This window comes from Myxocyprinus asiaticus, chromosome 20, assembly GCF_019703515.2.
Source record: "Myxocyprinus asiaticus isolate MX2 ecotype Aquarium Trade chromosome 20, UBuf_Myxa_2, whole genome shotgun sequence".
Classification (NCBI taxonomy): domain Eukaryota; kingdom Metazoa; phylum Chordata; class Actinopteri; order Cypriniformes; family Catostomidae; genus Myxocyprinus; species Myxocyprinus asiaticus.
Genome location: NC_059363.1, coordinates 1,593,139 through 1,613,691, shown reverse-complemented (window position 1 = coordinate 1,613,691; position 20,553 = coordinate 1,593,139). Strand labels below are relative to the sequence as shown.

Here is a 20,553-nt window from a genome sequence, read left to right as displayed (position 1 = left end):
TGTTTTTAGCATATTAAAAGTACACAACCATCCTCTATTCACTGACTGAACTACATGATTTAAGGGATTTGGCTGATGTGGCATGTGTACATGATTTGGGCTTTCTCTCCCTAAAACATCATTCCAAAGCAAAAATATAAGTGTAACCTTACAGTGCAGTCAGTGTAGAAGCATCTAACAAAAAACAAAACAAAAAAAAGGAGTTTTAATATTTTATTCCAGATACAGTGTAAGCTCTTGGCTTCTTTGGCAGTATTGTAATATTTTACAATATATTTTTAAAAATCATATTTTTTTGAAAATGTAAAAGAGTTGTACGATAACAATGTTAAATTGGTGCAGCAGGTCATGTTGCAGATTTATCAGATAACATTTTTCTTTTTTATAATTTTTGCTCACTTTGTTTCTCCTGAGGGAAATGCTCAGTGTTTACTATTTAAAACCACAACGAGATCAATATTATCACATGAAATCATCAACTCCATTAGATACTCAAACATCATTAGCTGCTGGAAGGCTCTCAGAGGGGCCCAACATCACACTTCACTCCACCTGCTGACAGAGGAATTAATGACATTCACAATTTTCTTTCTTAATTGTTTTTGAGGGAGCCAACATCTTATTTGTGCACTTTTACAACCACAACACTTATAGAATAAGACATGAAATAAAAATACATTTAGACTTGAAGTGAGCAGACTGTTAATATGTCAAATCACAAACTAGTGCCTGAATTGCGATTGTTGTCTGAATACGAGTCTTGTTTTTGTCAGGGTTCCCGCCCCTTTTTGATCAATTAATTTCCATGACATTTCCGGACACAGATTTTTAAAGATTCATATAGATTCAGACCGATTTGTGAACCATTTGAACAAATTCATTGAAAAGATCTGACTCAATAGAACAAGTCACTGACAAATCAGACTAGAGGTAGACCGATATATCGGTTTTACCGATTAATCGGTGCCGATAGTTGCTTTTTGGAACGATCAGTTATCGGCAAAAATCAACGATAGTTGCTGATAGTTTTAGAACAAAATTCAACATTCATTCAATATTCATCCATATTTTTATCCGTCAATGCATGTGTTCTTAATTGAAGTGAGGGCATGCAAAGAAAAATGCGACTATATCAAAATGTGCCCTGACACGACATCATGTCTCCAGCTTCAAATCTTGTGAATAATAATGTAAAAAATTCACCTGGTGATATATATATATATTTAACCCTTCATCTGGTGAATATATAGACTATAAAAAGCTTAATTTGGTCAATACTTAATCTATTCTAGAGCATTGTAATGGGGCCAAGTCTCTGTCATTTCCCTAGTGTGTTTTGGGTTTGTATCAGCGAGTATTGACGCTGACTACCACCATGCTGAGTGACTCCAGCCAGGTCTCCTAAGCAACCAAATTGGCCCGGTTGCTAGGGAGGGTAGAGTCACATGGGGTAACCTCCTCGTGGTCACTATAATGTGGTTCTCGCTCTCGGTGGGGCACGTGGTGAGTTGTGCGTGGATGCCGCAGAGAATAGCGTGAAGCCTCCACACGCCCTAGGTCTCCGCGGTGACGCGCTCAACAAGCCACGTGATAAGATGCACGGACTGACGGTCTCAGACGCAGAGGCAACTGAGATTCGTCCTCTGTTGGATTCGTCCGGATTGAGGCCAGTCACTACACCACAACGAGGACTTAGAGCGCATTGGGAATTGGGCATTCCAAATAAATAAATAAATAAATAAATATCAGCCGATTAATCGGTTTTCTGCCTTTTCCATCCACTATTTGTTCAACATCTAAATCAGACATCACTATGGCTTGCAAGCAACTTTTACCCTCTACACAATTTCTACAAAAGAGCAATATTTACCCAATAAAATATTTTAAAACAGTAAAAAAAAAAAGTATATTCCCTATCAAAGTTTCTGTGATTTTCCCAGGCAACACTATTGTAATATTTCCAGGATTTACATGCTTTGCACAACGCACACTTAGACAATATAGTCACTCACGGTTAATAAAATTACTTTTTCCAAGAAAATGTTCTGATTATATAATTCGACAAAGTGCAAGCAATTTTGATGTTATGGCATGTTTTGCATTTATCCAAGTGTCAATTAGCACACCTTCAACACTACAGTATAAACCCCACAGAACAAAAATCACTTAAAGCAATGTTTAAAATGTGAGATATTCAAGACCGCTCTGTCCTCAGTGATCAAAATGTGGTTACAAAAAGCATGTACAAAAAATATACATCTATATATACACATATGTACAAAAACTCAGAGACTGTTACACACAAATATCTAAAACAAATAATGACTACATTTCTGCATTTCAAAATCTAGCGAGCTACCTATCCAGTAAGTATTTTAAGGCGTGTTTGGACTTTCAAATTATCCCAAAACTGTTGTCTAGGTAGTAAGCTCACTAGACTTTAAAACGCAGCCCTTCTGTCCACTTTTTCAGTTTGAATTAGAATCGAAACACTCTTTTTCGTCTGGAGCGCTGCTGTTGGTTAGTAGTTTGAGCGTTTGTTGTTTCTGTTGACATCTCTCGGCTCGCAGCTCTTCGAAGCAGAACTCTGTGGCTCCGCTGTAAAGCAGCTCTTTACAGTACATGCTCTGTTCACGCGTCTTTCTGTCCTCATTCTGCTCCAGCTGCATGTGTTGTTGTCGCTCCTGTAGCATCTTTAAGGGTGTCTGCTCCAGTTTACAGGGTTTCCTGGCCGACAGGACACTGTTCACCGCTGGGTTGATTTTACACGGAGTCCTGAAGAAAAATGGGCAAGAAAATAAATAAAAAGTACATCGAAATTGTAGGCATGCAAACACATTCATATTTGTCACTCACATTAACCAAGATGGAATTTTTTTAAAATATATAATATTAAAGTTAATCATATAGCACTGATTCGCAAATGAGTTGTTCAGACTGATTCATGAACTGTTAAGACCTTTTCATTGACTACGGTCTCCCCATCATCAAGTGAGCAAGTTTTACTCTAGCCAATGAGAAGAGGAAAAAGGTCTTCTCCAGGCCTGGAAATAAAAAAAATGTAATCTCCTTTTAAAATATTCGACGTGAACTCTAAGTGATGTCAGCTGAAAATGAGCGTTGTTGTTTTTTTGTTTTTTCAGAGACTGAGCAAGTTATTACATGATTAAAAATTACAAAGGCAAATGTTTTTTTTCTTCTTAAGAATAACTTGCAATGATGATTGATTCACAATAAGACCAAGGAACAAAATGACAATTCTCTCATTATTTACTCACCCTCATGATATCTCAGGTGTGTATGACTTTCTTTCTTCAGCAGAACACATTTGAAGAAAAATAGTAAAATATCTCAGCTCAGAAGGTCCTTAAAATGCAAGTGAATGGAGATTTCTCTTATGAAGCTCCAAAAATCACAGACAGTCAGCATAAATGTCATCTAAACGACTCCAGAGGTTAAATTAATGACTTCTAAAGTGACATGATCACTTTTGATGTGAAACAAGATCAATATTTAAGTACTTTTTAACTATAAATCATGCTTCCGGTCAGCATCAGTATGCACGTGTGATGTAATCATGTTGGCACGTGAGAACTGACACACGTGCGACACAGCCGGAAGAGCAGCGCTGTTTACAAGTGAGAAGGAGGAACACTGCACAGAAGCTTTGTTGGTTTTGGTTTAGATCTGTTATTATCTGTTTGTTTACTCACAATGGTGCGTTTGTGTGCTTCTCCTGGATGTCTCAAGAGAGAGAAGAACGTGAGATTACGTCCAAAACATGCCAACGTAAATACGTCACACGAGAGACCGCTTGAGCTCAGCGCTCTCACGTATAAGGCTGCTGACCGAAAGCATGATTTAGAGTTAAAAAGTACTTAAATATTGCTCTTTTTTCACACCAAAAGTGATCGTGTCGCTTTAGAAGACATTAATTTAACCGCTGGAGTCGTATGGATGACATTTATGATGACTGTCTGTGATTTTTGGAGCTTCATAAGAGAAATCTCCATTCACTTGCATTTTAAGGACCTTCTGAGTTGAGATATTTTACTATTTTTCTTCAAATGTGTTCTGCTGAAGAAAGAACGTCATACACACCTGAGATATCATGAGGGGGAGTAAATAATGAGAGCATTTTCATTTTTGGGTGAACTATCCCTTTAAGAAAGTACCATTTTGGGGGGCCTGGGTAGCTCAGTGGTAAAGACGCTGGCTACCACCCCTGAAGTTCGCTAGTTCGAATCCCAGGGTGTGCTGAGTGACTCCAGCCAGGTCTACTAAGCAACCAAATTGGCCCGGTTGCTAGGGAGGGTAGAGTCACATGGGGTAACCTCCTCGTGCGTGGCGAGTTGAGCGTGGTTGCCGCGGTGGATGGTGTGAAGCCTCCACATGCACTATGTTTCCGTGGCAACGCGCTCAACTAGCCACGTGATAAGATGCGCGGGTTGAGGATCTCAGACGCGGAGGCAACTGGGATTCGTCCTCCACCACCCGGACTGAGGCGAATCACTACGCCACCACGAGGACTTAAAAGCACATTGGGAATTGGGCATTCCAAATTGAAAAAAAAAAAAAAAAAAAAAGAAATACCATTTTTATTTCAGTTAAAGCTGATGCATGTATCTTTTTCTGTGTTAAAATACTTTCTTCTATTCCAGCTTAATGTGCAGACAACTATTAGCTGGCCATTCATAGGTTAATGAAACTGTAAACAAAAGGTGTCAAAAATAAATAAATAAATTTAACAAAATTTGAAGTAAGTTACAGCTTTATAAGGTCTGCACACAGCAGCCTTTACCCCTTTTGCAGAAGTGTGTTTGTTGTCACGAAATCAGACTGACCATTTGTGATCAGATCATCTGATTTGGATGCTAATATGAGTGTAAACAAAACATAGTATGTATATCTCTGATAGCACTCACACAGCAGGAGGCTTGACGTCCTCTTCTACAAAGGGCTGGAAACTGGGTTTGGGAGGCGGAACCACGAAACTGAGACCCGATCGTGACTTCAGAGGCAACTAGAATTAGATAGAGATAGAGCAGCATTTACCAAACAACTGATAACAGGTTTTTCCATTCTCTTTAAACTGCCCCAAGACACAAAACTAGCTAGAATACCTGTCAGGCTAACAGGTTAAGCAGGTATTAGATACTCATTTTTATCAAATAACTAACCGATTTGTACCTTCACATTGGTCCATTTCTCAGGTTTCTGTTCGTTCTCTTTGGCTTGGGCTGTAGGTGGTGCCATCCAGATCTCTAGTTTGGGTTCTTGTGATTCAGTTTCAGGTGCTTTATTTTCATCAAAGATCACTAGACGAGCGTTCTGTTTAGGGCCTACTGGCTGTTTAAACTGCAGTCCACGTGCATCTATGTCACAATACAGCAAGAGCAGGAAAGAACAGTTTATTGTAATAATATTAAGTTCAACCTCAGTTTGTTGAGATGCACATCTGTGTATATGATCTTTAATGGCCTGTTTAAAGAAAGTAATGACATCCAACTCACATCCAACTGACGCATTCACTCGGTTTATGGGAACTACACCTTTCTTCTTCCCTTTAGATTTCAGCTCAGCCAATGAGAATCTTTGAGGCTCTGTGGGTCCTTCATCTCCTCCATCCTCATCATCATCGTTCTGTTGTTCAGTCATTGATGACATCATCTGTCTGCACACACGTGCCTGCAAAGCTCTGGAGGTGAACACGTGGAATTATAAGACATAGTACACAGACATTAGTGCACAGGAAACAATTTAAGCAGTTAAAGCAGATCATTGTAATTTGAATACTTTCTCATGTCCCAGCTTAATATGCAAAGTTAACTACAAGCCATTTGTAGGTTGATTTCCCTGAAAAGTCTAACACGGTGATGCTTTTAAAACACTTTTCTGTTTCCAGACCTGTGAAAAGAGTGGAGTTTATCCGTCGGTTCTGCGCCACACTTAATGCCATCTTGAAATATGCTGTTGGCCATCTTTAAATTCCCCCTCTTCTCGTATTCTTCAGCCCAGGCGATGTACAGAACAGCCTGGGCAATCCCGATCCCTTGAGCTTGCATGTAGCGATAGACATCCATCGGGTCTGAACAGTTCACTGCCTGAATAAAAACGAGGACATTTAAGTTGTATTTAGTGTATTAAAATGTCCTGTGCAGGAATATTTGGGCTGTCACTCACATACTCGATCCAGAGTTCAATGTAGCGGATGTCATTTTGATATTTCTTGTCGTCTGTGAAGCACATGACCGCTCTTTCATAAAGAACCGATAAATTACTCTCCTTTCCTCCCTGCGGGTACGTCTGCTTCGTCCATTTTATATATCTGCAGAAAAAGAAGAAAGGTGTGATTTCCTATGAGTTGCAGCCCACACTGTACCAGATTATATCAGTTTTAATGATACATCACTGCCGATAGCTGCTTTTTGGAAGACCGGTTTTACTGATATATGGACGCCGATAGTTGCTTTTTGGGAAGACCAGCAGTTGCTTTTTGGAAGACCCGTTTTACCAATATATCGGCACCGATAGTTGCTCTTTGGAAGACTGGTGTTCTGACAATCTGTGCTACCTGCTCAGGTTGTGCTACCAGCAGTAAAAACAGTGATGTGTAAAGCTACAACATGGGTAGCACAAGTCGGGAGGCATGGGAGAACCTGTCGATATGTACTACAACAGCATGAAAAATTTTAAAAACCTAGGTAGCACATCTTGACAGGCAGATAATACCTATCAGGATGTGCTACCAGCATAACTATCATGTAGTGTGATATGGTGTGAGGCTATACTAAGCCCTAACCCTAGCCCAAACCCTAACCCTAAAACTATTTGATTATAGCATTGGTAGCTCATCCTGATAGGTAGCATATATTTTCAGGACACCGGTTTTACCAATATATCGGCACCGATAGTTGCTTTTTGGAAGACCGGTTTTACCAATATATCGGCACTGATTGTTGCTTTTACTGATCAGTTGCTTTTTGGAAAACCAATAGTTGCTTTTTGAAAGACCGGTTTTACCGATATATCGGCACCGACAGTTGCTTTTTGGAAGACCAATAGTTGCTTTTTGAAAGACCAGTTTTACCGATATATCGGCATTGATAATTGCTTTTTGGAAGACCTATATTTGCTTTTTGAAGACTGGTTTTGCCAATATATCGGCGCCAATAGTTGCTTTTTGGAAGACCTACGGTTGCTTTTTGGAAGACAGGTTTTACCGATATATCGGCACCAATAGTTGCTTTTTGGAAGACTGGTTTTACCAGTATATGGGCGCCGATAGTTGCTTTTTGGAAGATTGGTTTTACCGATATATCGGCACCAATAGTTGCTTTTTGGAAGACCGGTTTTACCAATATATCGGCACTGATTGTTGCTTTTTGGAAGACCGGTTTTACTGATATATTGGCACCGATAGTTGCTTTTTGGAAGACCAATAGTTGCTTTTTGAAAGACCGGTTTTACTGATATATCGGCACCGATAGTTGCTTTTTGGAAGACCAATAGTTGCTTTTTGAAAGACCGGTTTTACTGATATATCGGCACCGACAGTTGCTTTTTGGAAAACCAATAGTTGCTTTTTGAAAGACCGGTTTTACTGATATATCGGCACCGACAGTTGCTTTTTGGAAAACCAATAGTTGCTTTTTGAAAGACCGGTTTTACCGATATATCGGCACCGACAGTTGCTTTTTGGAAGACCAATAGTTGCTTTTTGAAAGACCAGTTTTACCGATATATCGGCATTGATAATTGCTTTTTGGAAGACCTATATTTGCTTTTTGAAGACTGGTTTTGCCAATATATCGGCGCCAATAGTTGCTTTTTGGAAGACCTACGGCTGCTTTTTGGAAGACAGGTTTTACCGATATATCGGCGCCAATAGTTGCTTTTTGGAAGACTGGTTTTACCAGTATATGGGCACCGATAGTTGCTTTTTGGAAGATTGGTTTTACCGATATATTGACACTGATAGTTGCTATTTAGAAAACTGGTTTTACAGATGCATCGACGCCTATAGTTTTTTTTTCTCCGTTTACAACGCTGGAGGATTCTAAAGTTAAAACTCCTTGATTTTACAGTATAAGAGCGTCCTCTAGAGGTGAAATTAATACAATCACTGACAATGTTTGACTATGACAATGTTTACTTTATGGTTTTTATATTGTAATACATTGTAGATTATTGTAAGAGTGTATGTTTTGTTTCATTTATGTCTTTGTGTGAGCACCACAATCCACTATCGGTCGACCTCTAAAACAGATAATCCTTAAAGTCAACATGAAACAGGATTCGCTAGCCATTTTAGGAAGGAACAGGTAAAGTCATTGTAGAGGCAGAGCAAGTTGTTACAATTTAATGACAAACATTTTTACCATTGAAATAACATGCACTGTTGATTCATTTACAATAAACCCAGGAATCTGCATTAAGCAAGTTAATAGGGTCAAATTTGATTTCATGTTGACTTTAAATTGTGTCTTTTTACCTTACCTTGTTTTCTTATTTTCTTTCTGCACTTTTAATATTGTTTTCTTCAATTTTTCTATCCCTAATTTTAAATGCCCTGTGAGGATTAACAAAGTTACTTACCTGACCCAAACATCGAGTGGGTCATCTCCATCATATAGCCGCAGCTCAGACTCAAAAGCTCTGAAAAAAGAAAAGATAATATAATTGAATTGTTCCAAGAGCAGAACAAGTGTCTTCTGTTGGGTTAAAAACACCACTCACTGTTTCTTCTGATTGAGAACAGTGTTGTTTCCCTCTTGTTGCTGACTAAGTGCCTGGTGCAGGGCAGAGATGGCACGACCCTGTCTCAGCGGCTGGATGTTTTCTTTACATAATTCCCATTCGGCATTGCACTCTGCCATGACTGATAATCTGTTCTGTCAGAAGAATAACAGCAAGAGTCAGAGCAAAAACTCAAAGTAGAATAATTCTAGTTCAACTGAAAGTGTAGGTAACTCTACTGGACATTCAGAGTTATTTGAGTGTTTAAATGCTTGAAAAACACATCAACATGAAATTTCAAGTACTACAGCCCGCAGGGTGAAACATTAAACTGTATAACTACTTCAAACAATCTTTTCCCATTCTTCTGTAATGATAATAGGCCTACATCGACTTTTATATGGTGAAAAGCTTAAATTAAATGGTGACCAGTCACAGCATGTCAAGTATACATTCTCCCTTAAGCTATACATGTCTAAATTTTAACCTAAAATATTGATGTTAAATTAACCCTTGTGCGACCTTCGGGACATTTTTGTCTTTTTCATTTTTTTGATCATTTTGGCTGTGTTTGATAATTTTGCCAAAGGTGTGTATTTTGGGGGGAATTTTAATATTTCAACCTCAGTTCCTATAATACATCTATAATACACTGTGTACACAAAATAGTTACACTCAGGACCTTCAGGACAAAAATGTCCCCATTGAAACCCATTAAAACTGTAATAATTGATCCCAGTGCCATTAAAGCATAAAATCATGAATTCTATGATATTATGATTTAATTCCTGAGCCCTGGCTTCAAAATTTACATTTAATATTTTCCACCAGATGGCGCCATTTTTCTCATGTTTAGCCTATGGAGCAAATACATGCTTTTCCCCTATTTTTGTTTGCTGTATTATAGAGCACTGCAGGCCAGGTGAATAAATGATGCAGCTAAAACTATGTGGGTGTGTTGGTATGGACGTCAGAGTGTGTTTTGTATGTGTGTATTGAGAAATTTGTGTGTCTGTAAAAAAACAACAGTGGCATTATGCAAACAAACTGGCATTTAAAGGGTTAAAATTCTGAAAATAGAAAATAATATTAATATATAATATTTTTATGCCAGTTTTTTTGATGCTGACATTTTGTCCTTTAAGGTCCCGAGTGTGTTGTTTTTTTTTGAGTTTTTTTTATTTTTATATCTGACACTGCACACAAAATAATGCATCAAAATCAATGTTTTAACTAATCATTGACATATCCCAGACTGTGATAATCCCAAAAAAAAATATTTCCCTTATCATTTAGTATATGGATATATGTTTTTTTTTTTCTTCATAAAAAAACAAGTTGCATTATATAAACAAATATTCATATTAATATATCATATTTGTATGGCAGTTTTGTCCTCTAAGGACCTCTGAGTAACTTTTTGAAATTGACGCACAAGGGTTAAAACACTGATTGTTTGATGGTCAAACATATAAAACACTGTAAAAACGCAGTACAACTGCCATACCTTTATAGCACATTAAACACATTTAATGAGGTGATAAACACGCAGTCGAACACATTCAACTGAAATATAAAGAGGAAAACAAACACCATAACATACTTTTTCACCAATAATCTCTTGATATGCTTCTATTCGCCAAACTCAGCGTCTTAACAGAGTAAAAGTGTACAAATATGAGTTTTATTTAATAAAATCTCTCACTCTATTTGATGCTGTTGACCAGAGATTCATGCAGCATCAGACATTTGAACATAAACCGGAAGAGCGCTTACGCGATTCCGATTGGACGGACCGTTCACGTGACAAAACGGGAGCCAACCGGGTGAATGCTAAATAGTAATCAATAATTGTTTTACTTAATTTTTGTGTGTGTTTCAAATGTATTATAATCGCTAAATTGTGTTTTGAACTTTATTTATGTACCTTTAGATATTTTGTCTAAAATAGAATTTCGTTACGTATGCCGTAGTATTTGCGTCATAATGCTTTCTGGGAAATGTAGTTTTATATTGTCATTTCAGCTTTAAAGTTTTACTCATACTGCTCGTAATTCATCAAATATTTTAGATATATAGTTTAATTATTAACATTCTCATATAATTCAATACTCATCTTGCATTGAAAATGTCAAACGATTCTTTTATTCACGAAGGTTCTTACAAAAAGACTACATTCCCCACAATTCCAGTTCTCACAGTGTTTCCTGTGTTTACATGCTCATGCAATCGAAATGTCAACTATTTCACATTAACTGTAACATAGTTTTAATATATGAAAACGGTATTTTAAGGATATTTAAGTTATAAAAGCGGATTACAGTGCAGTTCATAGATTAAAACCCGCTACTAACACATGCTACTGGGGGATAAACATATTAAATCTTGATGTTTTTGACCATCTAAAGTGGCACACTGGTGATATCAGCTGTACAGTATAATTGTTTTCTTGAAGAATTAGAGTATGGATCATCGCTGCTACTGTTGTGCATCAAAATTCACTCTCTTCAGGAAAGAGGTTTGCTTCTATAAATATATATGATTTAATTCAAACATTTACATTGAAATTATTTGACTCAGTTTTTTTTGTTTTTTGTTTTTGCAGTTGGGATGTAAAAACTGTGGCCATTCTTTCTGCTCTGGGTGTCTGACATACACTGCTGTGGTGCCAAAATATGGAAACAGTCAGCAGAAAGTGTGTAAACAATGTCATGGGAACTTAACAAGGTGTGGTAACCAAACACAGCTGATTTTCCAACGTAAACACTGTTTATATGATCTCTCTAATACACAACTGACAGATCCTTTTGTATATCTAGTACAGGCAACCAGAATGATGCTGGCAGATGGTCCCCACCAGAAAACTATAAAAAGTAAGATGCTCTGTTTACCTGTGAAATGCACCTGTATGACACTGTATGACATTTAGATGTTGTGTTACAGGCGCGTTGCTGCTCTTGAAGCCAAACAAGCTCAACAGAATCAGCCTCCAAAACCTGGAGGTGGTAAAATCAGTTCTGTGGGTCGCATTCCAACCAGAGGTCTCAGTAAAGAGGACCAGGTCATCGCAGAAAGACTGCAGAAGCTGAAAGAGGAAACCAAGCCAAGTAAAATGTGTTTCGTCCTGTGGTTTTTGGTCATCTCCGTGCCATCTTGCGTTGTTGAAGCATAATAACCGCAACCAGATGTCTCTCTCTCTCTCTTTCCTAACAGAGTCCATACCATCAGAGAAAGAGCTGGAGTCTCGTCTAGCTGCGTTAAAGGCGCCGGTTAAGCCGGTACCATCGGCTAAAGACATGGAGGAGCGTTTGGCTGCCTTACAGGGGGTACTCCCGCCCTCTCAAGCCCCACGTCCAGTAATTACACAATCAGCTTTTACTTGAATAACACTTAATGACATATTTCATGAATTTGACTCAGAATCTCATGGGATGTTTAACGTGTGCAGGTTCATCAGCCGCCCGACAGCAGAACTCAAACCGAACAGACCAATGATTTAATCACACAGATGACAGAGGAAGTTGCTATTGACAACCAGCATCCATCTGCGGACGGTAGATTCATAACTGTATTTAATTTCCTAATGTATTTTAAGTGCTTTATGTGAAGTGGAATTCTCTGAATTGGTTTCCAGGATGATAGGGGGAAAATAACTTTGCTTCCAACACATTGTTATTGGTTTCAGGGCACAAAAGGAGAGATATTTATTATTAAAGGAATGTTCCGGGTTCAATACAAGTTCAACAGCATTTGAAGCATAGTGTTAATTCAAAAAATTATTTTCAACTCGTCACTCGTTTATAAAAAATAAAAAAAACATGGAAGTGAATGGGGCCAATCCGTAAACATTAAAATACTCACTGTTTCAAAAGTATAGCCATAAGATGTAAACATTTTATCACACTAAAATCGTGTGAACACACGTATTGTTTATGTCTTTTGGCTATTTTTTTTTTTTTTTTTTTTTTTTCAATGTGGAATGCCCAATTCCCAATGTGCTCTAAATCCTCGTGGTGGCGTAGTGACTCGCCTCAATCCGGGTGGCGGAAGATGAATCTCAGTTGCCTCCACGTCTGAGACTGTCATTCTGCGCATCTTATCACGTGGCTTGTTGAGCGCGTTGCCATGGAGACATAGCACATGTAGAGGCTTCACGCCATCCACCGCGGCAACCACGCACAACTCACCATGTGCCCCACCGAGAGCGAGAACCACATTATAGCGACCACGAGGAGGTTACCCCATGTGACTCTACCCTCCCTAGCAACCGGGTCAATTTGGTTGCTTAGGAGACCTGGCTGGAGTCACGTGGCTATTCTTTTGAAACATTGAGTATTTTAATGTTTACGGATTGACCCTATTGACTTCCATTGTAAGTGTCTCACTGGAACAGCGATTATTGCTGCTGCTGCTGAGCGACAAGTCAGATATTTCTGTGCAAATCAATATTATGCCAAAGGGGCCTGGGTAGCTCAGCGAGTTAAGACACTGACTACCACACCTGGAGACACGAGTTTGAATCCAGGGCGTGTTGAGTGACTCCAGCCAGGTCTCCTAAGCAACCAAATTGGCCCGGTTGCTAGGGAGGGTAGAGTCACATGGGGTAACCTCCTCATGGTCGCTATAAAGTGGTTCTCGCTCTCGGTGGGGCGCGTGGTGAGTTGTGCGTGGTTGCCGTGGAGAATAGCGTGAAGCCTCCACACGCGCTACGTCTCCGGGGTAACACACTCAACAAGCCACGTGATAATATGCGCAGATCAGACGCGGAGGCAACTGAGATTCATCCTCCGCCACCCGGATTGAGGCGAGTCACTACACCACCATGAGGACTTAGAGCGCATTGGGAATTGGGCATTCCAGATTGGGGAGAAAAAGGGAGAAAAAAAAATGGATCTATTAAAACATTTTAAAAAATAAAATAAATATTATGCCAAAAAATGCTTATTGAGTTCATTGAAACTAGAACATTCCTTTAATAGCATGGTTTTACCACAGTTAAAGGCTGTTGTAAGGCTTACCATGGTAAAATCACTGTATTGCAAGGTCTCGAGTGGCTTATTGCTGTATTTTATGGCTGATTTTATCTGATTTCAGAGATTGAATCTGTTTCATTATCTATATTTTAAAGTAGTGCGTTCTCATCTGGTTTCGCTTACATTGAACATCAAGTGGTGACCCGTTTCCAAAACTGTTTATTGGACAAAAGTAACAAAAATGTTCTTGAAATCAAACTTTGAGATTTATTTTGAGATACAGCACAATGACATTATGGTCGGCACAAACCATATTTATCCTTGTTGCAAGTGAATTTGTGCTTAATGTAGTCTAGGTGCTATTTCCTTTTACCTTGTGTAGTTTTGTCCTGGCCAAAATACCATAGAGTTTGGCTGGATGCTCGGCCTTTTACATCAACAACAAAAGATATGGGAAGTGTTTTCTTTTCCCTTTTAAAACTTGAACAGCCTGCCGTACTCATTTTGCTATTCTAAATGTGCACGATTATATGGTTAGTTGCATTTCATTATTTGCACCAGTTTTCTTACTGTAAAAATGACAGAAAATGATGATGGGCTTCAGTGTTTATTTGGAGGTTTCACCATGTTTTCTTCTTTTATACTCTGTAAATACAGACATGCCACTAAATGATCTCAATAAGCTAGAGGGCAGGAACTTCAATGAGAATCTAGATGACACAGAGCTGTCAATCAAACAGCTGCAGGCGGAGAAGACCCATGTGCTTGAGGAAGCCATGCAGGAACTGCAAAAAGACCAACAGAACCAGGAGCAGATGCTGCAGATAGCCAAGAGACTGGCACTGCTGCAGGGACGAGACCCAGAGCAGGGTACACTCGCCTCTCCAGACTAGTTTAGTAGTCAATGGCTGAAGTTGTTCTGGTTTTAGACCACAATAGAGCTGTAAACCAGCAAAAACCTGGAAGACAATTCGTGTTTTTGAGCCGTGGGTTCCCTCTGGAATAGTAAAAGAAGTCCTGTGGAGAAAATGACTTGAAGAGGCTTCCACATTTTGTTCTAGAAGATCAATTACACACAGTCAGACCTCAAACGTTATTTTTAAAGCTATTGTGTTTGTTACAAATGCATGTTTCTATCACAGTGCTAATTAAGGACTACAACTCCCATCAGCATGTATGCTACTTTCTTTACAAAATGGACGATTGTTGTAGTCCTTATTTAGCGACGGGTTAGCAACATGCATTTTTAAAAGACACAACGGCTTCAAAATCCACGATTGAGGTCTGACTGTGTGTAATTTATGTTATAGTACAAAACGTGAAAATTTCTTCAAGTCACTTTCACCACAGGCCTTATTTTACTCATAATTTGAAAATGATCATTTTTGGGGGTTTGAGTAGCTCAGCGAGTAAAGACGCTGACTGCCACCCCTGGAGTCACGAGTTCGAATCCAGGGCGTACTGAGTGACCTGAGTGACTCCAGCCAGGTCTCCTAAGCAACCAAATTGGCCCGGTTGCTAGGGAGGGTAGAGGCACATGGGGTAACCTCCTCGTGGTCACTATAATGTGGCTCTCGCTCTCGGTGGGGCGTGTGGTGTGTTGTGTGTGGATGCCGCGGAGATTAGTGTGAAGCCTCCACACGCGCTATGTCGCCACGGTAACGCACTCAACAAGCCACGTGATAAGATGCACGGATTGACGGTCTCAGACGTGGAGGCAACTGAGATTCGTCCTCCGCTACCCGGATTGAGGCGAGTCACTACACCACCACGAGGACTTAGAGCGCATTGGGAATTGGGCATTCCAAATTGGGGAGGATACCTGAAGGAAGCCACGAAGAATTAGCCTTCCGGGTTTGTCTACAAATTGGCGTCACGTCAATAGCTCTAGTCCTCCATGATTATCTTTCAGCATTGGGTTGGTCACAAGGAAAATTTAGGGGGGCAGTGCCCCCCCCCAGTCCCTAGTCTTAAAAATAAGACCGCATCATGCTACAACTTACACCAGTGCTGTTTGTCTAATGTTTACTTTGGTGTTTGTGGGCATCATTTTGTGTGTGTGTCACACCTTAATTTGTTCATATGTGGTTTCGCTTTATTTTTCATTTATTTTTAGTCAGACTGTTAGATTTCCAACAACCTGACAGTGATGAAGAGAATGAAGAAGAGGCCATCAACAGAGTTTTGAAAAAGGTTTGTGACATAATAGGCAAAAAATTATTATTATAATGTCTGTGGCTCCTTCTAGAATTTATTGAAAGACTCTTTGTTCGTAATATACTTACTGTGAAACTTTGTCTCCACAAAAACGTTCTCAAGTCGCAGTTAACCATTACGGAGATTAAAATACTATACACTGCCAATTAAGTACACTCGACTGTATTTATGTTTCTAATGAACTTGATCTAAATGCTTACGCTTAAATGTTTGTAGGCAAATATGAATTGAGCATATGTATGAATTTATTTACAAAAACTGCAATTCTGAATAGATGAGTTGGAGCAGATATTGAAGGAAAAGTGTGCCACGAGTATGTAAAATAGACAAAGAATGGCTACATTGAGGATCATAAATACGTGTTTTTAGTCACTGCATACTTCCCATTCTTAATTGGTGTCATTTCATAGTTTTGAGGACTTTGCCATTATTCTAAAATGTGGAAAATACTATCAATAATGAGCAGGTGTGTCCAAACTTGATTGGTAGTCTGTTTATTACCTGTTTAATCAGTTTATTTTGGCCATTGCAATTCTCAGAAGTACCACAAGAGACTGCTGTTTAGATGTTTGTCAGTAGTCAGTAGCTCAATTTGAAGATATCATGTTGTGTTGCACACTGTCAGTTATCTGAGGAGGCGGCTCTAGATGAGGCCAGCGGCTACAACATCCCACCTGAGCTCAGGGGACCAATGAACAGAGAGAAGGACTCGCCCAACAGGAAACTGGTAATAAACCTGCAGTCCCACACATGTGTGCATCACACAAACACAAGCAATATCATCCTATAGACGGTCAGTGTGTTCATTCTAGAGTCGCAAGTAAAGAATAAAGGAATATAAATATTTTAAAAATATATACATATGTATATATATATGGATAAAACTACTTGGGAAACAAGTAATTAAATGTCATTATGATATTAGAATTATTATATTAGTTTTAATATAATAAAAAAAAATATTTTTAATTTTTTTTATGTTAGAAAAATAAACATACCAGTGGGTAACAAGTAAGCTCATTCTGGTGTCGCATTTAAAGACAGGAAAAAATAAAATAATATATATCTGTATTTTCTTTATCCGTATTATTATTTTTTTTTTACAGTTTTGTCATGTTTTCCTGAAAAATAAATAAAAAAAATACTTAAAAGAAACTGTGTAAGATATTTTTAGAGAATGTGTATATATACAGTATATATGTACAGTGGAGGTAGACCGATATATTGGATTTACAAATTAATCGGTGCCGATAGTTGCTTTTTGGAACTATCGTTATCGACAAAAATTGATGCTGATAATTGCCGGTAGTTTTTTCATCATTTCGCCATTTAAAAATAAGAGTCCCTGGTCTGTTTCGGGCTTGTTTAGACTTAAAAGTCCCGTGTTATGCACCAAATCATCATTGTTTCTGATTATTTTGGGGATTTGGTTGAACAATAAACTGCATATGGGATTTTATTCATTTATGACTCTGTCTGTGCCCGTCATAGGAAGAAAAGAGTACGTTTTGTTTTATTTATTTTTTTTACATTTTATAAATACATTTTTTAAACGATATGCAGATTAATCATTATCAGCCTTTCCCACCACCTTATTACACAGCTGCCTAGAATACTCTATTCTGATTGGTCAAAGGCGCCATCCAGGAGCCTGGGTATCTCAGCGAGTATTGACACTGACTACCACACCTGGAGTCACGAGGGCGTGCTGAGTGACTCCAGCCAGGTCTCCTAAGCAACCAAATTGGCCTGGTTGCTAGGGAGGGTAGAGTCTCATGGGGTAACCTCCTCGTGGTCGCTATAATGTGGTTCTCGCTCTCGGTGGGGTGCGTGGTGAGTTGTGCATGGATGCCGCGGAGAATAGCGTGAAGCCTCCACACGCGCTATGTCTCCACGGTAACGTGCTCAACAAGCCACGTGATAAGATGCGCGGATTGACGGTCTCAGACGCGGAGGCAACTGAGATTCGTCCTCCGCCACCCGGATTGAGGCGAGTCACTACGCCACCACGAGGACTTAGAGCGCATTGGGAATTGGGCATTCCAAATTGGGAAGAAAAGTGGGAGAAAATCCACACAATAAAAGGCACCATCCAGCGGTCAGATATTGCTCTGTGACAATCGCACATCCGGGATCATTCAGGTTCTGCTTCTCGGATCACTGTCCGAGCTAATAAAATAATTCCATCAATGTTTCATGTCCGTTTATTTGTTTATTTGGCAAGTAGTCTTGTAATAGTTTGAATTATGAGGAGTCAGACTGTAATTGTAAGTAAACACCAACAGAAGTCCGACACAAACCGGAGTTTGATTCCAGCTGTTCAGCGATTTCTTCTCAAATTACATCATTTCAACGCTTATCAATATTTTATGTCCTTGTATTTATTTATTTGGTTAGTAGCTGTGTAATAAGTGGGATAATGTACAGTCAGTCCCACAATAAACCCCTTTAGGCTGATACAAGTGTCTCCGCTTCACGTCGGGGTCCTGATCACCCCGTCGAGGTTTATTGTGCGATAACAACCGGCTGACTGTTATCCCTTAATTAGTTATCGGTATCGACAAAATCCACTATCGGTCCACCTCTAATATAAAGTATATACTGTATAAATATACTGTATTTTTGCCTATTTTTAAGATGTACGCATTTCAAATTCACAACAAAATTAAATGAATAAACCGTAAAATATTTTGTCATTTTATTTGATTAAAGATTACTCAATTAAAAAATTTTTTTTAATCGTAGACATCCGATTAAACATCTCTTTTCCAATATTGTAAGAAAAAATGTAACAATATTTAATTTAAAATGTCTCTTAATGTCTCTCTATGTCTGTATCTATGTCATTTTACCTCTCAAGTAAATACATTTTTTGTTTGAAGGTATTTTTATTGGAAAGCGATGCAAAAAATATTTACTATATGTTGCAAATAACGTTTACACTGCAGGATTGAGATATAAGTGTATGCATCACAGTTGTGTGTTTGTGTAATTGGAATATGGCTGAAATGTGCGTTATTTCTGATTTCTGCACAGTCATCTACATCAAAGCCTCCAGCTGCTGTTTCTCAGTCCCGCCGCTTTAATGACGATGATGAGGGTGATGATGGTGACGAAGAGTTGCCGTGGTGCTGCATCTGTAATCAGGACGCCTCCGTCCGCTGTCACACGTGTGATGGAGATCTGTACTGCAACCGCTGCTTCAGGTGAGAGGATGTCAGAGCAGCACAACTTCAGTTCAACCCCGACAAATTAAACTCCAGCTTGTCAACATTTTATAGTTTCACGAATCCTTCACTGGGTTATAAATGTGCTGCCTGTTGAGAAGATGATTGATTTATTGCTTTTTTCTTCCACACTGTCGCAGGCAAGGTCACGACAAATATGACCGAAAAGAACATCGTACTTCCACATATACAGCACCAAAGAAAACCAAGAAGAAAACATGAATCTCAATGTGCAATAACATACTTAATGTATTAACTTATGTGCTTTAAAAGAACTTATGTGCTTTCTAAAAGCAGACAGAAATTACAAGATGTCGCCAAAATAACGTTTGTGACGAGAAGCTCTCAATCACAGGCGTATTATTACAAGATAAAAGATTATTTTGTAGCCTGCTACAAAGAAACTTAAGAATAATAAAGAAGTGCACAAACAGCTTGTAGTAAATGTTCTGTGTTTGGCTTTTAAGCATCTATGGTGATAAAAAACTGGATCATTATGACATAAAACTTTAATCAAAAGTAGGTCATGTGTTTTAGAGAACTAGTCATGAGATTAGTCATGTGTCATGTGCACAGTATCATTCACAGCACATTTCCTCGGATCTCTGTCGTAGTTTAAAAATGATATTTTGAGCGTTTATGTTTAGCATTATAATAGCTGAAATGGCTCGCTCTCGTTCTCTTACGATCACACACAAAGTTTGGGTTGAGATTGAAAGAGGAAGCGCTGTCGTTTGTCATGTGATCAGTTTGTTTCAAACACGGAAATGTGCAGCTTTCTTTTAAGAGTTAAAGTCTAACTTATAAAGTCTCACCTGATTTGAGCTGTTCTCGTTGGACAGTGTTTAAGACGCTCTTGATGCATTTGTGTAGAGGCAAAATTGTGTGGCTAAATAAAATAAATGAACAAAAAGTCAATAAATGTCTTTTTAATATATAGTCTGCATACACACACACACACACACACACAAAGCAAATATCTGTACATCAGCTGGTTTTCAGTGTTGTCACTTTATGACCTCATTAATTACTCTGTTTGTGCGTGCATGTTTACAATTGCACAATAGTGTAGTGTTTGTCCTCCCCCCCCCACATGCTTACATCTGTAACAACACACCACAAGAACATACATTGAAAACCCTAATAAGTTGACTTTACTATAAGACAAATAATGGCGTCTCCAAAATGTGTGTAATTAAGTTCACTGAACTTGGTGATCATATTGAATTAACCTAACTATTTAAATTAAGGTAACTAAATGCAAATAGACTTAACTCATATTTGCTATTTAAATAATGTTGTTTCTACTCAGCAATTTTAATTGAATGGACTTCAAATGAGATCATACAAAAACACCGCTTAAATAAAGAAGGTTATAACTGATTCTAGGTCAGTCA

General features: G+C 38.6%; 2 protein-coding genes across 7 annotated transcripts; one reads left to right on the top strand and one right to left on the bottom strand.

The window, feature by feature from the left end:
* Window positions 1-208: 208 nt before the first annotated feature.
* Window positions 209-10,494, bottom strand: LOC127410720 (mitotic checkpoint serine/threonine-protein kinase BUB1 beta-like). 4 transcript variants are annotated; one of them, XR_007892158.1, is made up of 11 exons: window positions 10,445-10,468; window positions 10,247-10,305; window positions 8,740-8,894; window positions 8,599-8,658; window positions 6,184-6,328; window positions 5,908-6,104; window positions 5,514-5,698; window positions 5,191-5,375; window positions 4,926-5,023; window positions 2,330-2,775; window positions 209-2,292 (listed from the first exon to the last, which is right to left on the bottom strand). XR_007892158.1 is itself a non-coding variant. In XM_051645916.1 (9 exons), exons 1-9 carry the CDS (start codon window positions 10,472-10,474, stop codon window positions 2,469-2,471), a joined length of 1,362 nt encoding a protein of 453 aa, XP_051501876.1. In that variant the 5' UTR covers window positions 10,475-10,494; the 3' UTR covers window positions 209-2,468. The 4 variants fall into 4 exon arrangements, 1 of the variants encoding a protein (XP_051501876.1); XR_007892156.1 differs by lacking the exon at window positions 10,247-10,305 and having other exon boundaries at window positions 10,445-10,494; XR_007892157.1 differs by lacking the exon at window positions 10,247-10,305 and having other exon boundaries at window positions 10,343-10,480.
* Window positions 10,495-10,959: 465 nt separating this feature from the next.
* On the top strand, window positions 10,960-20,088 carry zfyve19 (zinc finger, FYVE domain containing 19). Of its 3 annotated transcripts, none has more exons than XM_051645919.1 (11): window positions 10,960-11,257; window positions 11,345-11,466; window positions 11,559-11,612; window positions 11,683-11,846; window positions 11,953-12,042; window positions 12,189-12,293; window positions 14,370-14,582; window positions 15,829-15,905; window positions 16,555-16,656; window positions 18,966-19,135; window positions 19,297-20,088. In XM_051645919.1, the coding sequence occupies exons 1-11, from the start codon at window positions 11,204-11,206 to the stop codon at window positions 19,376-19,378; spliced, it is 1,233 nt and encodes a 410-aa protein (XP_051501879.1). In that variant the 5' UTR covers window positions 10,960-11,203; the 3' UTR covers window positions 19,379-20,088. The 3 variants fall into 3 exon arrangements, with proteins under 3 accessions (XP_051501879.1, XP_051501878.1, XP_051501877.1); XM_051645918.1 differs by having other exon boundaries at window positions 11,953-12,095; window positions 12,188-12,293; window positions 18,981-19,135; XM_051645917.1 differs by having other exon boundaries at window positions 11,953-12,095; window positions 12,188-12,293; window positions 19,297-20,087.
* The last annotated feature ends 465 nt before the right edge of the window (window positions 20,089-20,553 follow it).